Source organism: Cucumis sativus, chromosome 6 (genome assembly GCF_000004075.3).
Source record: "Cucumis sativus cultivar 9930 chromosome 6, Cucumber_9930_V3, whole genome shotgun sequence".
Taxonomy (NCBI): Eukaryota; Viridiplantae; Streptophyta; class Magnoliopsida; order Cucurbitales; family Cucurbitaceae; genus Cucumis; species Cucumis sativus.
The window spans coordinates 27114219-27132781 of record NC_026660.2 but is presented as its reverse complement, the minus strand read 5'-3'; the positions used below and the strand labels follow the sequence as shown (position 1 = coordinate 27132781).

The 18563-nt window shown below is 35.2% G+C and overlaps 5 protein-coding genes and 1 non-coding gene across 10 annotated transcripts; 4 read left to right on the top strand and 2 right to left on the bottom strand.

Moving 5' to 3' along the window:
• The first annotated feature begins 543 nt into the window (after positions 1-543).
• Positions 544-2914, top strand: LOC101215453 (cytochrome P450 CYP736A12). The gene is made up of 2 exons (XM_004143446.3): positions 544-1482; positions 2205-2914. The coding sequence occupies exons 1-2, from the start codon at positions 592-594 to the stop codon at positions 2817-2819; spliced, it is 1506 nt and encodes a 501-aa protein (XP_004143494.1). The 5' UTR covers positions 544-591; the 3' UTR covers positions 2820-2914.
• Positions 2915-3063: 149 nt separating this feature from the next.
• On the bottom strand, positions 3064-5493 carry LOC101213043 (cytochrome P450 CYP736A12). The gene is made up of 2 exons (XM_004143518.3): positions 4249-5493; positions 3064-3813 (listed from the first exon to the last, which is right to left on the bottom strand). Exons 1-2 carry the CDS (start codon positions 5155-5157, stop codon positions 3199-3201), a joined length of 1524 nt encoding a protein of 507 aa, XP_004143566.2. The 5' UTR covers positions 5158-5493; the 3' UTR covers positions 3064-3198.
• Positions 5494-6296: 803 nt separating this feature from the next.
• TRNAW-CCA lies at positions 6297-6368 on the top strand. Its single transcript has one exon. It is a non-coding gene; the product is annotated as a tRNA-Trp (tRNA).
• Positions 6369-6432: 64 nt separating this feature from the next.
• LOC101212802 (pentatricopeptide repeat-containing protein PPR5 homolog, chloroplastic) lies at positions 6433-8606 on the top strand. The gene is made up of 2 exons (XM_004143517.3): positions 6433-6830; positions 7089-8606. The coding sequence occupies exons 1-2, from the start codon at positions 6495-6497 to the stop codon at positions 8337-8339; spliced, it is 1587 nt and encodes a 528-aa protein (XP_004143565.1). The 5' UTR covers positions 6433-6494; the 3' UTR covers positions 8340-8606.
• Positions 8607-8713: 107 nt separating this feature from the next.
• On the bottom strand, positions 8714-12450 carry LOC101215210. Its single transcript, XM_004143445.3, has 6 exons — positions 11244-12450; positions 10779-11117; positions 10628-10674; positions 10369-10431; positions 9112-9244; positions 8714-9006 (listed from the first exon to the last, which is right to left on the bottom strand). The coding sequence occupies exons 1-6, from the start codon at positions 11332-11334 to the stop codon at positions 8990-8992; spliced, it is 690 nt and encodes a 229-aa protein (XP_004143493.2). The 5' UTR covers positions 11335-12450; the 3' UTR covers positions 8714-8989.
• A 371-nt stretch (positions 12451-12821) lies between these two features.
• Positions 12822-18045, top strand: LOC101214973 (glutathione hydrolase 1). 5 transcript variants are annotated; one of them, XM_004143444.3, is made up of 8 exons: positions 12822-13221; positions 13422-13526; positions 15218-15537; positions 15946-16461; positions 16538-16773; positions 16935-17199; positions 17308-17445; positions 17595-17834. In XM_004143444.3, exons 3-8 carry the CDS (start codon positions 15220-15222, stop codon positions 17832-17834), a joined length of 1713 nt encoding a protein of 570 aa, XP_004143492.1. In that variant the 5' UTR covers positions 12822-13221; positions 13422-13526; positions 15218-15219. The 5 variants fall into 5 exon arrangements, with proteins under 5 accessions (XP_004143492.1, XP_011657996.1, XP_031743432.1 ...); XM_011659694.2 differs by lacking the exon at positions 12822-13221 and having other exon boundaries at positions 13258-13526; XM_031887572.1 differs by lacking the exons at positions 12822-13221; positions 13422-13526 and adding an exon at positions 13581-13874.
• The last annotated feature ends 518 nt before the right edge of the window (positions 18046-18563 follow it).

The following is an 18563-nucleotide window of genomic DNA, read 5'->3' as shown; positions in this document are numbered from 1 at the left end:
TCTAGAAAAAAATCCAGTTGAGCAGTTGTCCCTCTCTCCCATTAGTATCTTGTAGATAATAAATAATAATAATTAGAATGAATAGTTTGAACTCAACTGTCTTATTTAAAAGGAAGTTTAGTTTATTTTTGCATCTTCAAACTTATACTGGCCGCACCCCAATCTTGACATTCCAAAATTATTACAAATACACACCATGCATGTATGATCTATTGAAGAAAACAATCCAAAATTATATTTTGAAAATCATTCTACTTCTAATATAATATCGTACATCTTTGGAGAAAAAATTAACAAGGAGAATTTTTTTAATTTTACATGATCTCCGATATCGTTGAAAACCATCCTACCCACACCTCCACTAGTTGAATTTCCCTAGAGTATATAGCAAAAGTTGAATTTGAAATTTTGAAAATTTTCTTGGTGGCTTTAAAATATTAACAAAACAAAACCATCTAACAACTATGCCTATCATTTAAAAAGGGTTGGAGATAGTTCAATTAATTATAACAATCAAAGCTTATTATTAAATCCCATTTTTATTTCAATATCATCATCATTAATTAGCTGGGACAAATAAAACTCCATGCCATGGCTTGGATTTGGGCTACAATAATTGCATTACTTTTTCTTCTTTCAAATTACATCTTCGAAACGTGGCTATTCAAGAAGAAGAGTAAGGGCAAGAAATTACCTCCTGGCCCAAAAGGGTTTCCCATTTTTGGTAGTCTCAATTTGCTCAAAGAGTTTCCTCATAGAGATCTTCATCGCTTATCTCAAAAATATGGTCCCATTATGCACATCAAATTGGGACTTGTAAACACAATTATTGTCTCTTCCCCGCCAGCTGCTGAGCTTTTTCTCAAAACCCATGATCTTATTTTTGCAAGTAGGCCTCTCACTATGGTCTCCAAATTCTTGTCTTATGGCCAAAAGAATTTGGTTTTTGCTCAATATGGATCTTATTGGAGGAATGTACGTAAAATGTGTACACTTGAATTGCTTAGTAATCACAAGATCAATTCTTTCAAATCCATGAGAAAGGAAGAGGTTGGGTTGTTGATTGAGTATCTCAAAGAGGCTGCAAATGATGGTGTTTCTGTTAATATTAGTTCAAAAGTTGTGTCACTCAGCACAGACATGACTTGCTTGATGGTTTTTGGGAGGAAATTTGGGGATGAGGAGTTGGATGATAGAGGTTTCAAGGCTATGATACAAGAGGTGATGCAATTAGTTGCTGCTCCTAATTTGGGAGATCTTATTCCTTTTATTGCAATGTTTGATCTTCAAGGGTTGACACGTCGGATGAAAAATATTAACAAAGTGTTTGATAGGTTTTTTGAGAGGATTATTGATGAACATCTTAAGTCCATGGGTGAAAAAAAAACTAAAGATTTTTTAGATGTCATGTTGGATCTAATGAAGTCTGAAGATACTCATGAGTATCGAATTGATCGTTCCAGTGTTAAAGCAATAATATTGGTAAGAATTTAAATCCTTTGATCTCTAGTTAAAGACATTTAATTAAATGTTTTAATCATCAAACTAGGTCAAAAATTGAGTTAGTTCTTGTCTGAAGAATTATTTATTTTCGTGCATAAAATTACTTCTTTTTAAATGACTTATAAAGTAATTTCAGATGAGCTCATAGTTTTGTAGATGAAAATCTATTATTATTATTGTTTAGGTTTGAATGCCTCTTCACGTCCCGTATTTTTTATTTAGTGGTCATATTTATTTTTATACTTCAAATTATGTTAGTTCAATTGGTAATTTAAGAATATGGGATTATTTGGTTCAAAATATTTATTTTGGTCATTGGAATTATTAATAATGTCCATTTTTGTCTTATGTTAATTAAAATATTGTATTTAAATATTTTTAAATTGATAGACTTTTACCACTATCTATTAATGTCGCTAATAGATGCATATAAATGTTTATTAATGTCTACTATTGATAAAATCTGAAAATTTTGCTATACGTTATAAATATTATGTTAAATTTGTTATTTTTTACAATTTTCTTTAATAGAATTTAAATTTTGTTATATTTTTGTAAATATTTTGGTTCATTTTGTTATATTTAAAAATGTGATTTGATCGGTACCTATATTTGATATATCTAAAATTTCGTTATATTTTGTAGTTTTGTAATTTTTTGTGTTTTAAAATACACTTATTACATTCCATATACATGAATAGGATGTACTTGGTGCTGCAATGGACACATCAGCCACAGTAATTGGATGGGCACTAGCAGAGCTCATAAGACATCCAGATGTGATGAAGAAAGTGCAAGATGAAGTTGAGAATGTGGTGGGGTTAGATAGAATGGTGGAAGAATTAGATTTAATTCACTTGGAATATTTGGATATGGTCATTAAGGAGATTCTTAGGCTCTATCCACCACTTCCATTGCTAGTCCCACATGAATCTCTTCAAGACTGCATTGTTGAAGACTTTTTCATTCCAAAAAATTCACGTGTAATAGTGAATGCATGGGCAATTGGTCGAAATCCAAGTGCTTGGATTCATCCTCTAAAGTTTTGTCCCGAAAGATTTATGGGAAGTCATTTGGATGTAAGGGGAAGGGATTTTCAATTAATTCCATTTGGAGCTGGTCGAAGAGGATGTCCTGGAATTCAATTGGGTATGACTGTGATTCGTTTGGTGTTGGCTCAACTTCTACATTGTTTTGATTGGAAGCTTCCCAATGGTACGTCAATAGATGAGTTGGATATGACCGAAGAATTTGGATTGACTTGTCCAAGAGCTCAAGACCTTATTGTCATTCCTATTTATCGACTTCATATTTGAATTTAATTACCCTTTTCATTGTGCCAAGTTGAGTTTAATAATAAGTAAAAGAATTATATAGTCATTTCAATAAAAAGAAATACTGAAAAAAATTACATATAGATCCTTCCTCTAAATTAATAATATGTAAAAGAATTTCATTTTGAACTGTATAAAACACAATTTACAAAATTCATTTCATGATTTTCCAATTTATAAATTTCAAGAATTTTAAATTTTACAATAAATCATTTGATTCCTCCCATTTGAAATTTAAACTCAAAATTTGGGATTAAGTTAACCAATCATTACATGGTACACGTGATATTTTATTGAACGACTATGATTCTTTTACATATTATTAAACTTTCAAATTGACATGAGAGAAGAATAATTAAATTCAAATATGAAGTCGATAAACAGGAATGAGAATAAGATCTTGAGCTCTAGGACAAGTCAAACCAAAATTTTCGGTCATATCCAATTCATCTATTGACATACCACCAAGGAGCTTCCAATCAAAGCAATGTAGAAGTTGAGCCAATACCAAACGAACTACAGTCAAACCCAAATGAATTCCTGGACACCCTCTTCTACCAGCTCCAAATGGAATTAACTGAAAATCTCTTCCTTTTACATCCAATTGGCTATCCATGAATCTCTCTGGATGAAACTTTAGTGGATGAATCCAAGCAGTTGGATCTCGTCCAATTGCCCATGCATTTACTATTACACGAGACTTTCTTGGAATGAAAAAACCATCAACAACGCAATCTTGAAGAGATTCGTGTGGAACTAACAATGGAACGGGAGGATAGAGCCTAAGAATCTCCTTAATGACCATGTCTAAATATTGCAAGTGAATTAAATGTGATTCTTCCACAATTGTATCTAAGCCCACCACATTTTCAAGTTCATCTTTCACTTTCTTCATTACCTGTGGATGTCTTATGAGCTCAGGTAGTGCCCACCCAATTACTGTGGCTGATGTGTCCATTGCAGCACCAAGCATATCCTTCAACAAAATCAAACTCAGTATATATATATTGAACCAATTCATCTTTTATGTCATATTTAAATTATTGCACTACTTTTACATACTTTTCATTTCCTTTTGATCTTTTATACTTCATTAAAAGAAATGATTCATTTAGTTGTCCTCATTTTTATTGGATGGAAATGGATTTTTTCTTTAAAATTCAATAATCTCAAAATGAACAAAAAGTTAATAATATAGATCTAATAATTAGAATGAATTTGTTAAAAATAGATAGAAACTAAAATAATAATATTAATATTTCAATTCATAATTTACGTGCTCATTTGAAATTACTTTATAAATTATTTTTTAAAAAAAGTTATAAATTTATGAAACTTTGTTCAATAATGAAGTAACTCAATTCTAATTATGGCATTTTTTTTACTGGATTAAGAGGATTGGAATTCTCACTAGTATTATTGCTTTGACGTTGGATCGATCAATTCGGTACTCATAACTAAGACATTCAGTATTCATTAGATCCAACATGACATCTAGAAAGTCTTTTGTCTTCTTTTCGCCCATAGACTTGAGATGTTCATCAATAATCCTCTCAAAGAACCCATCAAACACTTTGCTAACATTTATCATCCGACGATTCAGGCCTTGAAGATCAAATCTTTCGATAAAGGGAATAAAATCTCCCAAATTAGGAGCAGCAATTAATTGCATCACCTCTTGCATCATAGCCTTGAAACCTCTATCATCCAACTCTTCATCGCCAAATTTCCTCCCAAAAACCATCAAGCAAGTCATGTCTGTAATGAGTGACGCAGCTTTTGAACTAATATTAATAGAAACACCATCACTTGCAGCCTCTTTGAGATACTCAATCAACAGCCCAACCTCTTCCTTTCTCATGGATTTGAAAGAATTGATCTTGTGATTACTAAGCAATTCAAGTGTACACATTTTACGTACATTCCTCCAATAAGATCCATATTGAGCAAAAACCAAATTCTTTTGGCCATAAGACAAGAATTTAGAGACCATAGTGAGAGGCCTACTTGCAAAAATAAGATCATGGGTTTTGAGAAAAAGCTCAGCAGCTTGTGGGGAAGAAACAACAATCGTGTTTACAAGTCCCAATTTGATGTGCATAATAGGACCATATTTTTGAGACAGGCGATGAAGATCTCTATGAGGAAACTCTTTGAGCAAACTGAGACTGCCAAAAATGGGAAACCCTTTCGGGCCAGGAGGTAATTTCTTGCCCTTACTCTTATTCTTGAATAGCCATATTTCAAAGAGGTAATTTGAAAGAAGAAGAAGAAGAAGAAGAAGCAGTAACCCAATTATTGTAGCCGAAACCCAAGCCATGGTATGCAATAAGTGATGAAAGGTTACGTATATTATAGTTTTATTAATAATTTTCAAGGCTTGAAAAAAGAAGACTTAACCTGTGGTTAAATATTTGTCGATGAACTTTCCTCCGGTGACATGCGTCCATCTTTTTGGCGAATCTCCGGCCAGTCTCCCATGCATATGTGCTAACTCATTTTTCTCACACTTTTTTTTATTTTATATGATGTTTCTCTCTATAACTTTATCCAAAAAGAAAAGAAAAATCTATGTTTATTTTCAAAATCTTCTCTGCTTTTGTTTTCTATTTTATGGATAGAAAAGCTAACATTTCTTGCACGTCTTTTCTTTCTTCTAATCTTCTCTCTTTTAATAAAGAAAAAAGGTAAGAGGACAATAAGAATAACCTTGCAACTACGAAAATTAATTTCTCTTCTGTCACGGCCTTTACTCGATAATTCAATTTTACTTTTGTTTTTTGAAAGAATTTCCTTCCTTTAACAATAAATGGAAAAAGAAAAATAGAAACGAGAAATGGATCGTTTTTTTTTTTGAAACAACAATGAAAATTATTTTTTCTTCTTTCACCTATACATAGCTTTCTAAAGTTGCACACATTAAGGAAAAAAAAAAAAGCAATGGATTGTTGCACTTAATTTCATGGGCTACACACAGAAAAATTTTAAAATGTTATTAAAAAAAAAAAAGAGAATACAAAACTACCATTTTTTCAATGGCAAATCCTTAGGAGATGCATTAATTTCAAAGAAGGCTTAGGTTGTAATGGTCAAACATTATTGGTTTGGTGCAGGAAGAAACCGCCACACACGTCTTTTTCTATTTCTCCTTGTGGTAGAGGCAATCCAACCCACAGTTTTACATTTTTTATTAACAATGACACCCTCCTTTTACTCATAACCTCCAATTTTTTTTGTTAAATTTCGAGGAAATTAGATGATAGTTGTGGAGAATAAAATTATTTATTGAAGATGTTACAATGTAGCTTAATGATTTTTCAAGAATCGTGTTAATTGTACAAAGAGAACATTTTCAAAAAAATTATCCAAACTTTAGTCTTAATGTTTAGATCATTTTTATTTCTTACAATGAAAATATTATTGGTTTAATTCTTTTACTTAATTATGAAATCAACAAGTGGATCCGTGGCGCAATGGTAGCGCGTCTGACTCCAGATCAGAAGGTTGCGTGTTCGATTCACGTCGGGTTCAATTCCCTCTTTTGTTTTTTTTTTGTTTTTTTCTCCAACGCGAGGAATTTACAAAATCAACCATTTACTTCATCGGATTTTGCTATCCTCTCTCCCTGTCGAACTCCAAGGTACTTCAAATTCTCCAATGCCTCTTTCATTTTCTCTGCAATTTTCTCCCACATTCACTCCATCTTATTCTTCTTCCCAACTCTCCCGGCTATGGCTTCCACTCCCTTCATCTATAAAGAAAGCCGTTTCGACTCGAGTGGTCTGCATTTCGACTCGACCCAGTAGGAAATTTGGGGTTAAAACCGACAGATCCGAGGCTGAAGAACTGGTTCGAGGTATAATTAGAAATTTCAGCGACAAAGAACCATTGCTCAAGACACTGGACAAATACGTTCGTGTTATGAGAACTGAGCACTGTTTTCTTCTATTTGAGGAATTGGGGAAAAGAGATAAATGGCTTGAATGTCTCGAGGTTCGCTTCTCTTCTTTTGAACTCTGAATTTGAGCCTATGGGTATTGACTTTTGGAACTTGGATTGATGGGTAGTGGTGAAAATGCTCAAAGACGGTTGATTGAATTTGAAATCGAGGATATGAATTTTCAATTTGTGAACATTACACAGAATTAATTGAATTTTCACTGTAGTTCAAGCTCTATTTAGGCATAGATGAAGAAGGGAGAGTCTACATTTTTCTGCTATTATGTTTTATTGATGTGTTTTCATCTCCAGGTCTTCAGATGGATGCAGAAACAACGTTGGTATATTGCTGACAATGGGGTTTATTCTAAACTAATATCTATTATGGGAAAGAAGGGTCAAATTCGGATGGCTATGTGGTTGTTTTCTGAGATGCGAAATAGTGGGTGTCGACCTGATACTTCTGTGTACAATGCACTTATCACAGCACATCTTCATTCTAAGGACAAAGCTAAAGCTTTAGTTAAAGTCCTTTCGTACTTCGAGAAGATGAAAGGAATGGAACGATGTAAGCCAAACATTGTTACTTACAACATTCTTACCAGAGCTTTTGCTCAAGCTGCAAAAGTGGATCAAGTTAATACATTGTTTAAAGATCTCGATGAGAGTGTTGTTTCAGCTGATATATATACGTATAATGGAGTGATGGATGCATATGGGAAAAATGGGAACATTAAAGAGATGGAATTGATGCTTGCTCGCATGAAAAGCAATCAAATTAAACCAGATATCATATCCTTTAACTTGTTGATTGATTCATATGGGAAGAAACAGTTATTTGACAAGATGGAACAGGTGTTTAAGAGCTTACTACGATCGAAGGAGAGGCCAACACTGCCTACTTTCAATTCAATGATCACAAACTACGGGAAGGCACGGCTTAGAGAGAAAGCTGAAGAGGTTTTTAGGAAGATGAAGGATATGGGATATGACCCCAGCTATGTTACTTGTGAAAGCCTGATCATGATGTATGGTCATTGTGACTGTGTTTCTAAGGCTAGAGAAATCTTTGATGGAATGGTTAATTCTGGGAAGGAGGTGAGAGTCTCAACCCTCAATGCCATGCTTGATGTTTACTGCATCAATGGTTTACCCTTGGAAGCCGATTTGCTTTTTGAGAGTGCAGGTAATATGAGGGTATTTCCAGATTCAACAACATACAAGCTTCTTTATAAAGCTTACACCAAAGCTGATAAGAAGGAACTTCTGGAGAAGCTCTTGAAGAATATGGACAAAGCTGGCATCATTCCAAATAAGAGATTCTTCCTCGATGCTTTGGGAACCATTGGATCGTCACAAGAAAAACCAGAACCTGCAAGAACTAGAACAGGTTCAAGAAACTCAGATAGTAGTGTGGAAAAACAGTCATCTTCAAGAACTAGATCAGGTCCAAGAAACTTAGAAAGTAATGTGCAAAAACCAAGATCTTCAAGAACTAGAACAGGTTCACGAAACTCAGAAAGTGGTGTGGAAAACCATGCTCCAGAGCTAGGGTTAGCTTAAGAATTTCCTTTTTGTGGTCAATCTACATTCTTTAGAAGCTTCTTGACTTCTCCTCTTAAAATTTGGAGAATGGTACGGCAGTTTTACAAAAATTACAGGAATGTTGAGTTTTGAAAAGAAACCAAAATTTTGTATATATGCTCATTTATTTTCCCATGAAATTTTATGATTTGATGAGGTCCGACTCCTCACAAAATTGGGATGTACAGACAAACTAAGTGTGCTTTGTATTTGTGGATTATATAAATTGATTCAATTGTCATCGGAGAGCCTAAGCAACCGTCTGAACCATTTTTCTGCCTCATTAGCGATCTGAGACTGTGTTGGTAATCACAAAAAACATGTTGGAAATAAAGACAAAGCAACAATCCAGATTTACCTTTAATCCAACGTCAACTTTCGTAACAAATAACAATGAACAATAATCTAGTGGAGCAATTGCGTGTTTGTACATGCTCGTTCCTTGGAGTTAAAACACACTAGTTTATAGTTATACACGTAAGAGTAACTTTTAAGAAGTAATCAAAAGGTTAGATTACAAGACAAGAAGGTTGAAAGTACATCAGGTAAAAGTAAAACGATGGTCGAGATGATCGCATTTGGAGTATCACTTCTATTGACAAGCAGTCAAGTCGCGTTGAATCAGCAAATCAACCCTCTTCCGATTCTGCACAATATCAATTTACCCATTAGAAAAATGTAGAAGCACGATTTATATAAACCCACCAAAATACTCCATGTCTAGAAATGGAAATGACCTAAATGAGCATACCATGGATTGCTTCCATGTTGTCTTCCTTGTAAACACCCAAGGGGGATCCATGGATGGACACAAGCATCTCGCCTGGTTTTGGCAGTCTTCGGGTTTTCGGAGTCATCCCAATGGATAATCGTTGGTTACTCACCTGTAGAAGGAAGGCTAGTTAGCTTATAGTTATAGTATAATACACTAAATAGAGGCAACAATGACAAAAACAGCCTTAAGCAAGTTCTGTTAGGGATAATCCCTCGAACAAGCCTGAGATGTTATTAAAATATAATCTTTACATGTATTTTTTAGTAAGAACCATGCCGATCTTTGTACTTAGAATTCATCTTTGCAGCTTCCTTCATGGGTTCAAGATTTTCCCTGTCTTAACAAATAAATTATTTAATTACTAGAAATGAAGCCGTGTTCCATCATTCCCTCTACGATCTAGTCATGATTGATTTTTGAAATGATCGACTATTGCCTCCCGGCTCCCAATAACTTTTTTGCAACTTAGCTCGGAACTTAATTTATCTCCCCTAGTTGGTTGGCAGAAAACATATATAAATATGAACTTTTATCATGGTATTGATATCCATAGGAACATTTACACTGAAGTTTCGGAGTAGAAATATTCAAATCCAAAATGAACCATTAAAAGAGAGAAGAAAAAACAAAACTATAGTCCAACGTTCCAAAATTTCAAATAGCATCCGATTGCAAGACAAATACTAGGTTCAAAGTTCATTTCCGATTTACTAATGAGTATATGAAGGCCATGTTTTCTTTAAGGTCAGCTTGTTAGCCTCAACTATCCTCACAGAAAAAACTATCATAATGTGATTCTACTTTGATTTTCAAATATTTGGTAGTGGGATGGCCACTATGTGCTGAACTTATTCCCTACATTTAGACTTCATTAACCACAAAGTTTAACTGATGGTGGGCAACAAGATCCCAACTTATAACCAAGAAGTCACAACTCAAACTTATTGACAGATTGAGGCAATAAATCCCTACTTATAGACATGAATTAGCTTAGACACCCTTAAATATTTAAACAAAACACCGTTAATTATTGAAAATAAAACATTAATAATTGATTGCAGCCACCCATCTATCACTACAGTAATTCCATTCCTTAGACCCCGACAATCAATGTGCCTAGATAATTTAAGTGAAAACACCGCCTAAAAAAATGGCAATAACAGACAGCTATAGAATATTAACATGAAAAGGCCAATGCAATAAGCGATGTGCAAAAACCATAAAGATACAAACCCCAGGAGTTTGGTGTATGTCTGGCATGCCGAGCACCAAATTATCCGAGGGCTCCTCCAAAACCTAAAATCAAGAATTGTTAACAAATCTATGAGTCAATACCAAATTGTTCACGGTTTTATTTCTAGTAGCGTTCTTCCACAAATCAACAACATGAAACAAAAGATATAGACAAACTACATCGTATGTTGTGTGCTCGCACCATATAACTCATTCTACTACTGTACGATTTAAGATATCATATGCAAATATTACTTACAAAGTTTGGAATTTGCAGGTTCTCGACAATGAAAGGATTCGTTTTCACTGCCATCAGTAGAGAAAAGAAGGTGAGTTGCAGCAAAGAAGCGTCGTATAAGGGGGCACTTACTAAATGATTTTGCGCTCCAAAATCCAAAATCTACAGATACCTGATTTACTGGAAAATTCGAATCCATTGAAAGATCGCATTCCGGCAGAGCAGTTAGGATAAGCTATCGACAGGCGGTGAAGGAGAGACGCATGTATATCTATTCCATCAGCTGGATTGGTGCGTAGTTCATCCTCTGTATCCTTCCATTGTACTTCAATTTCTCCTTGTTCGCCTGTTCTCGAAATAGACAACCTAGGAAGTTTTTCTTCGAAGAATTGCAATAAAGGAGTTTGCAATTGCTCCTTGTTGAAATACGAACGAAGCAACCGCAATTCAGTAATCAAACGCCCGATCTCCACATCCCGAATGGCACGGATTGCAGCAGCATGCCGTTCAACTAAACACGAGTAAAAGGGAAAACAGAGGAACAATTATGTTAACGGGAAGAGAAACAAAACAATTTTCTTTCAATTAAATTCCGGCTTCAGTAAAAGAATCGAAATCACCACGAATTTCAACATACCATCCTCGTCATTCGCTGCTTCATCCTTTGCTTCTAGTATAGGTGAAGGGCTGGACTTCTTAACCGTTTTCTTCGCCTTTCGCCTTGCCATTCTCAGCTACCAGTCTTTCTTGGCTTTACTGGACTACTCAGATTGCAGCATTCTGAGATGAATCCGTACTTCGTCACTGGATTTTCAACTGTACAAAAACTTTCAAACCCTAATGTAGTGCACAGTGAAATTAATTGAAGTTCGCAGTGGGATTCTAAAACATGAAGAAATGTAGCTGCCGGAGACGGAAAAAAATGGATTAATTTACACCGGTAAATCTCTCTCTTCCTCTTTTTGAGCTCTGCCGAAGAACCGATGTTGAGACGTGGGCAAGAAGATTGGGCGGGAGAAAGATGGTGGTTTGAAATTGAATAATAGCAATGTTGACGGGATGCGAACAACGCGGGTCGGATATTATATATGGGCCTATAATGGGCCTCCAGCCCAGAAGGTGATGAAATTCAGCCCAACTTCTTTATTCAACACTTGATAACGCTGTCTCGCTGACTGTGGGAAAAGGCCATTATCATCCATGTCTCCTACTATCTCCTAAAGGTGTTCTTTTCATTCTAATTTCTTAACTTGAATTTCAAAATGTTACTACCTTTATAGGTGTCTTGTAATTGAAGATTTCTTTGAACTTAATTTCATCTACAAGATGGTCAACTAAAAGCTGTGGTTGGTGCAAGTGGAGGAGCCTTCATCATTGCTGGAGTAGCAGAGGTTTTGTTGAATCATTTTGTGATGACTCCTTAAGTTTATCATCCGGTTAATGCGCTCCTTCTCCGATCCGTCTTGTAATACTTCTATATCGATTCATCCGATCTAAACCTTCTTGCACTACTAGATGTTAGTCATTTGGGAACTAATACATTTTTTGTTGAATTGAAGCAAACAAACAGCTGATTCCAAACATTTTGAACTATGCGGAATTGGACCAATGTGTTTGGGGGTCATTTTGAAGTGCCTGCTAAAACAAGGGCAGACCTTGATAAGAAGGGTCGTGTCTTAGAAGAGACAGTTCGTCGGTTCATTGTTCAAAGTTTTGGGTGAGTGAGACAAGGTGGTGGCGTGGATAAACTTGTGGTAGTAAGTGATCCAAGGAAAGGTGGGGCTCCGGCTGGCTTTGAGATTGTGAATTCTTGGATCTCTTCAATAGCTTCCATTGTTAAAAGACATGTTAGCAGAATGAATTTAAATCAGTGGAAAGAAATAAAATAATAATGTTTATAAGGAGAGAAAAGGTTCATTTTGAGATTGTAAAGTAGGATTGTAGATTTTTCTTGGACGGAGGGGATACTCGTTTTGGCATAGGATTAACCCAAATAAAGTTAGGCAGAAGATGTACTTTTAGGTTGTGGTTGCAATGAACATGTCTTTTCGAATTTCATAATTAACTAAGAACGAAGTATTTGAATGCTAACAAATAGTTCATTAATGTGTCTTTTTCTTTTTCAAATGGCATTTTAGAACCACTTTTTCATCACCTTTTATTCAAAACTTTCAGAGTGTTTTCACAAAGGATGGTTGATTGTATCTTGTAGACGGGGTTTGCTGAGTTACTCATGAAATTCAAGCATAGAATAAGTAAAATTATCAAGTCACTGACTTAGATTCTTTTACTTTTAGATTACAAGATTTTGTATCTTAGTATTATCCACGAAATATCGCACGATGGAAATAAAGTTCTAACAAAGAAAGTTTCAAACTTTTTCAAAGGTCCATGGAAAAAAGGTTCACATGGTGGAAGATTCCTAGAGTAACTATCGCACTATGCGACCTCTTTTGATTCTTCTCTAATCTCTCATCAATCCGCCAAGTTGGGTCGAATCGGATGATCAACGGCTCTTTTCCTCTGGATAATCAGGACGTAGTTTTAGCCCTTGAAAATTCGGAAAATTATCTGAAACGAACGACTCGAGAAATGTGGAGTGCAGAATTTACAAGGTAAAGTGAACTTCGACGAAACCGCAAAAGATGAAAACTAGACCCTAAATCCTAATTTATCCGATTCATAAAAAAACAACGCCCAAAAATTGTCACGAAAGTCGTCGATTATGATAACGATATATCGCCTTCTTTCCTGTTTTTCACCCATTGTCAATGCAACTTCCTTATTGCGATTGCTTTTCTTCTTTAATTCCCAGGAAAGAACAAGGCTGCTGCCAAATAAATCGACTACGGAAAGAAGAAGACGACAAGAAAGGGCGGATTCGAGCTGATTCTCTTACTTAGCCAATAAATCATCCCAAGTGAGTCACTGTTTGAATGAGTAATTTCAATCTTGCTTCAACGTGATCCATTCTCGCCTTTTGGTTTCTGGGTTTTTGTTTGTGGTTATAAATTGGTGATTTGAGTCAGAACTCTCCATTTTATTTCGTCGTTCTGAAATCATTCATGGCAGAATCTTGGGGAAAGGTTTTTCCTCAAATTGAACTCATTTCAATCTTCCATGGAAAATTGAAGTAATATTAGTGGGGAGAATGATTATACATTTGGGGGTGCGAAGAGTGAGAATAGTAATTTGAGGACCAACGTAACGACGATGGCGTAGATCGTCCGGAAAGCTCTTTGCAAATGTTTGGTCAAACTTCTACAAGGTTACAACGCCAATTTTAACAACTATACAAATTGGGAGATATTTTTAGAAAATTGGATTGGATGATAAAAATATTTAGTAAAAAACAGCTAATAAAAAATTGAGTAAAAAACAGTTAATAACATATTTTTTATTTTTATATATATATATTTTATATCTAAATTTGTTATTTTTACAATTTTAAAAAGATAAGTGACATGAACTCTATTATCATAATTTTTTTACTATTTTTACAAACTTTGTACTTATAATCACCGTCACTTTGTGGTGGCTTACTTTTTTGACATTTTTTTAGGAAGGATATTCACATTTAAATGATAATTGGTGTTTTGAATTAGATTTGGACGGTGGTATAGGTTTTATGGATTTTGTTATTTTCAAAATTATTTTAGAAAAAAGGTTTTTAATTATTTAAAATTAATTTTAACAAAATGATAAAATTAAACATTGAGTTATTTTAGTTTTAGTAATAATATAACATTATAGTTTGGAATGGTTTTAAATATAGCATATCTAACAAAATTTTACTTCTTTAAAAAAAACATTTTCAATAGCATTGCCATCTAAAACATTTTCACTCAAAATTTTCTAGAAGAAATAACACGGCCACCCTTTTTCCCTCCATAGGCATGAGCTTGTACACTATTTGTTCATTTTCTCTATTGTTCTAATCATTCTTTCTTCATCCGCTTACCGTCTCTCTTAGAAAATCTTTTCCAATTTGTCAACTTCTAGCAGTTAGATTCTGCCACAGATTCTTTTCATTCCAAGTACCAAACAGAAATTTCCACATAAACATCCACTTGGCAAATTTTACTGCCAAATGAACTTCTAAGGCCAACAAACGCACTAAATTCAATCTTATCTTTTGTGGCGTGTTCTATTTTCAAAATCTTGTTCTCATCAATACAGGAACAAAACATGGTCTAAGGAATTGTTTTGCACCTTAAAGATACTGAAATCATTTTACTTGTGCTGCTTCTGGCATTATTTTCAAATTCCACATGGGCTGATTTAGAAAACTGTATAAAAGATCAAAGCCATTTTGCTCTTTTTAAACATGGTTTGGCCTTCAAAAGTCAATGAATGCGCCCCTGATCGTAATCACGGTTTTAGTTACGTTGCTTTTAATATAATTATAAATCCTCGGCAAATGGGCTGATTTGAAAAACTTTAAAAATTAATTAAAACCTTTATTCTGTATCATATCTTTAAACATAGTTTGGCCAGCAAGAATATATCAATGTATGCTCTCCTGATAGTGATTTACATTTTTTTTTCCCAATTAAACTGATCAGTATTATTTACTGAGTAATCTATAATGGTTTGCATGTGTGGCTGCAGCAATGTTGATACGGTGGCTTGTGATTGTTCTTGTTTCTATTGGGTTACTGACTCCGACCTCCATAGCTCGACCTGAAGTTGTTGTAGCAAGCCATGGTGCCGTTGCCGCAGATGATCGCCGTTGCTCCAAAATTGGTATGGATGTTCTACGCGAAGGAGGACATGCTGTTGATGCATCAGTGGCTGCTGCTCTTTGCCTGGGGGTTGTTAGTCCTGCATCAAGTGGCATTGGTGGAGGAGCCTTTATGCTGATCAGATCAGCCAGTGGAAAAGCTCAGGCTTTCGATATGAGGGAGACCGCACCTTTGCTAGCTTCTGAGGTAAATGGTACTCCGCTTTTTTCTTCTTCTTTGTTAGATTTCCAACTTAATCATTTTTCATGAAGAAAAAAAGAAGCACAATGGTCATATAGTCTTCTTGCTCATTTTATTGTTGTTGGAAAGCTCATGTTGTTCATTCATGTCTGAAATTCAAATGTTGTATAGTGATTGATAGTTTGATGGCATTGAATAGTGTTATTTAAGTAGTTCATATCTTTCATCATCATTGTGTTGAACTTTACACGAGCATATGCTTAAAAGTCTTTTGGGTGTAACTTTTGAGTTTTAACATTTGGAAACTGATGAATAATGAGTTGTTATCAATTGGCTATACACAACCTGATAACTTCACTCATCCAAAATTTCTCATTGAATCAGTTTCTTAAATTTTTTTGCATTCATATACAGAATATGTATGCTGGCAATGTTGCATCAAAAGCATCCGGAGCCCTTTCCATTGCCGTTCCAGGAGAACTTGCAGGGCTTCATGAGGCTTGGAAACAACATGGAAAGCTTCCATGGGCAAGGCTTGTTCAACCAGCTGAACGTCTTGCTCGCTTGGGGTTTAAAATATCTCCATACCTTCATATGCAGATGGTTAGAACAGAATCAGGGATCTTAGGGGATGAAGGGCTCAGGAACTTGTTAACATCAGGTGGAAAATTGTTGAAACAGGGAGATATTGTCCGCAACCAGAAACTGGCAGAAACTCTAAGAACTATTTCTAGATTTGGTGTCAGTGCCTTCTATAATGGTTCGATCGGAATTAACTTGATAAGAGACATCAGGAAGCTTGGAGGGTTACTGTCAATGAAGGACTTGCAGAGTTATCAAGTTAAAACTAGAGTCCCCATCTTATCTCGTACAATGGATCTCGAGATAACCACCATGCCTCCTCCTTCAGGAGGCTCTGGAGTGATCCTTGTAAGTTTGTTGTCTTGTCTTTATGAGCAGTTTTGTTAAAAGTTCATTTTGTTAGTAACACCACGTTCTACTGCAGATGCTTAATATTCTGGCTCAATATAAACTGCCTTCAGGGCTTTTGGGCCCTCTTGGTATCCATCGGGAGATTGAAGCATTGAAACATGTGGTTGCAGTAAGGACGAACCTCGGTGACCCTGATTTCTACAATGTTACCGAAGTTCTTTCTGATATGCTCTCACCCAAATTTGCTGAACAATTGAAGAAAACCATCAATGACAACAAAACTTTTCATCCAAGCCATTATGGTGGCAGGTCAGTGCTCCTACATGGATTCGCCGTTAGTATTTCCTTTATATCCTCATATAAATGTAAGCATTTCCAAGTGCTTCCTCGTCGTTCCAAGCAAGACCTTCTATCTCTACTTTCTTCCTTTGAGTTGAGCCTGTTGGTAACATATATTCTGTTTGTAACAGATGGAATCCAATCAATGACCATGGAACCAGTCATTTGTCTGTAGTCGATGGAGAACGAAATGCCGTCTCCATGACTACCACTGTGAACTACTATTTTGGAGCACATATACTGTCCCCAAGTACAGGAATAGTCTTGAACAATGAAATGGACGATTTTGCTATCCCGGCTAATGTTTCTGCTAATCAACTTCCACCAGCACCAGCCAATTTCATTAGGCCAGGAAAAAGGCCATTGTCATCCATGTCTCCTACTATTGTTCTAAAGGTCCCTTTTCATTCTAATTTCCTCCAATCACAAATGAACTTGAATTCCAAATTTCACTCTCTCTATAAATATGTTATAATCGAAGATTTTCGTAAAACTCATCCACAGAATGGTCAACTGAAAGCTGTGGTCGGTGCAAGTGGAGGAGGCTTCATCATTGCTGGAACAGCAGAGGTTTTGTTGAATCATTTTGCAAAAGGAATGAGTCCTTTCTCATCTGTGATGGCTCCCAGAGTTTACCATCAGGTTCGTTTCATCATCTAGCTTCCCTTCACCAACCCATCTCATAATATTCCTCCATTTGTTCATCTGATCCAAACATTCTTACACTAAAATATTAGTCACTGAAGTGCAATTTGAAGTTTGGGAATTAATATAATTTGGTAAACGAACAGCTGGTTCCAAACATTTTGAACTATGAGAACTGGACCACTGTGCTGGGGGATCATTTTGAAGTTCCGGCTGAAACAAGGGCAGTCCTTGCGAAGAAAGGTCACGTCTTAGAAGGGCTTGCCGGAGGAACAATTTGTCAGTTCATTGTTCAAGGTTCTAGCTCATTGAGACAAGGTGATGGCTTCGGGAAGCTTGTTGCTGTAAGTGACCCCAGAAAGGGTGGGGCTCCTGCTGGCTTTTGAAGACTTTGATTTCTTTGGATCTCTTTTACAACTTCCATTTTTATAAACTGCCGTGATAAATGGTGAGTTTATAACGTTTTAGTCTATTTAACGATCTCTCCAATGTATTAGTGACAAGTTGACACCTCAATTCATTGTGGAAATAATAACTATGTCACTGTATTATATAAAAAACAGAAATAAAAGTAATGTTTGTTTTGAGTTAGTTTAATATCTATTTTGATCTTTAGATTTCAAAAGGTTATATTTTTACTTTTGAATTTTGAGTTCTTCCATCAGTTTGATATCTATTTTGATTCTTAGGTTTCAAAATCTACTAGTTCAACTATAGTTTGCTACATAGAAACCTATTTTTTTGTTATGAGATTTAGGTGTACACCAAAAAGATGGTGTATGAGAAGCATCCAAGTTTTGCTATACCAATTAGTATATTATGTAATCACTTGGTGGTGGGAGCATATAGTTTGGTCCACTAATCAAACAAGAACATTTCTTTCTTTCTTTTTTCTTTTACAGCATTCCTATGTTTGACTACTGCAGAATATGTATTAGATAGATGCCAGTGGTGGTTCATTTCAAAAGACAGCTCCCAAATTTATGCCCAAAAGCACATAAACAATAAAATCCATATTGTTTGTGGTTTATTGAACTTATATCCTTTCTTTCATAATTTGCTCCTCCAATTTTATGTTATATCTAATTTTTAACTTCCTTACAAGTTTGTCCTTT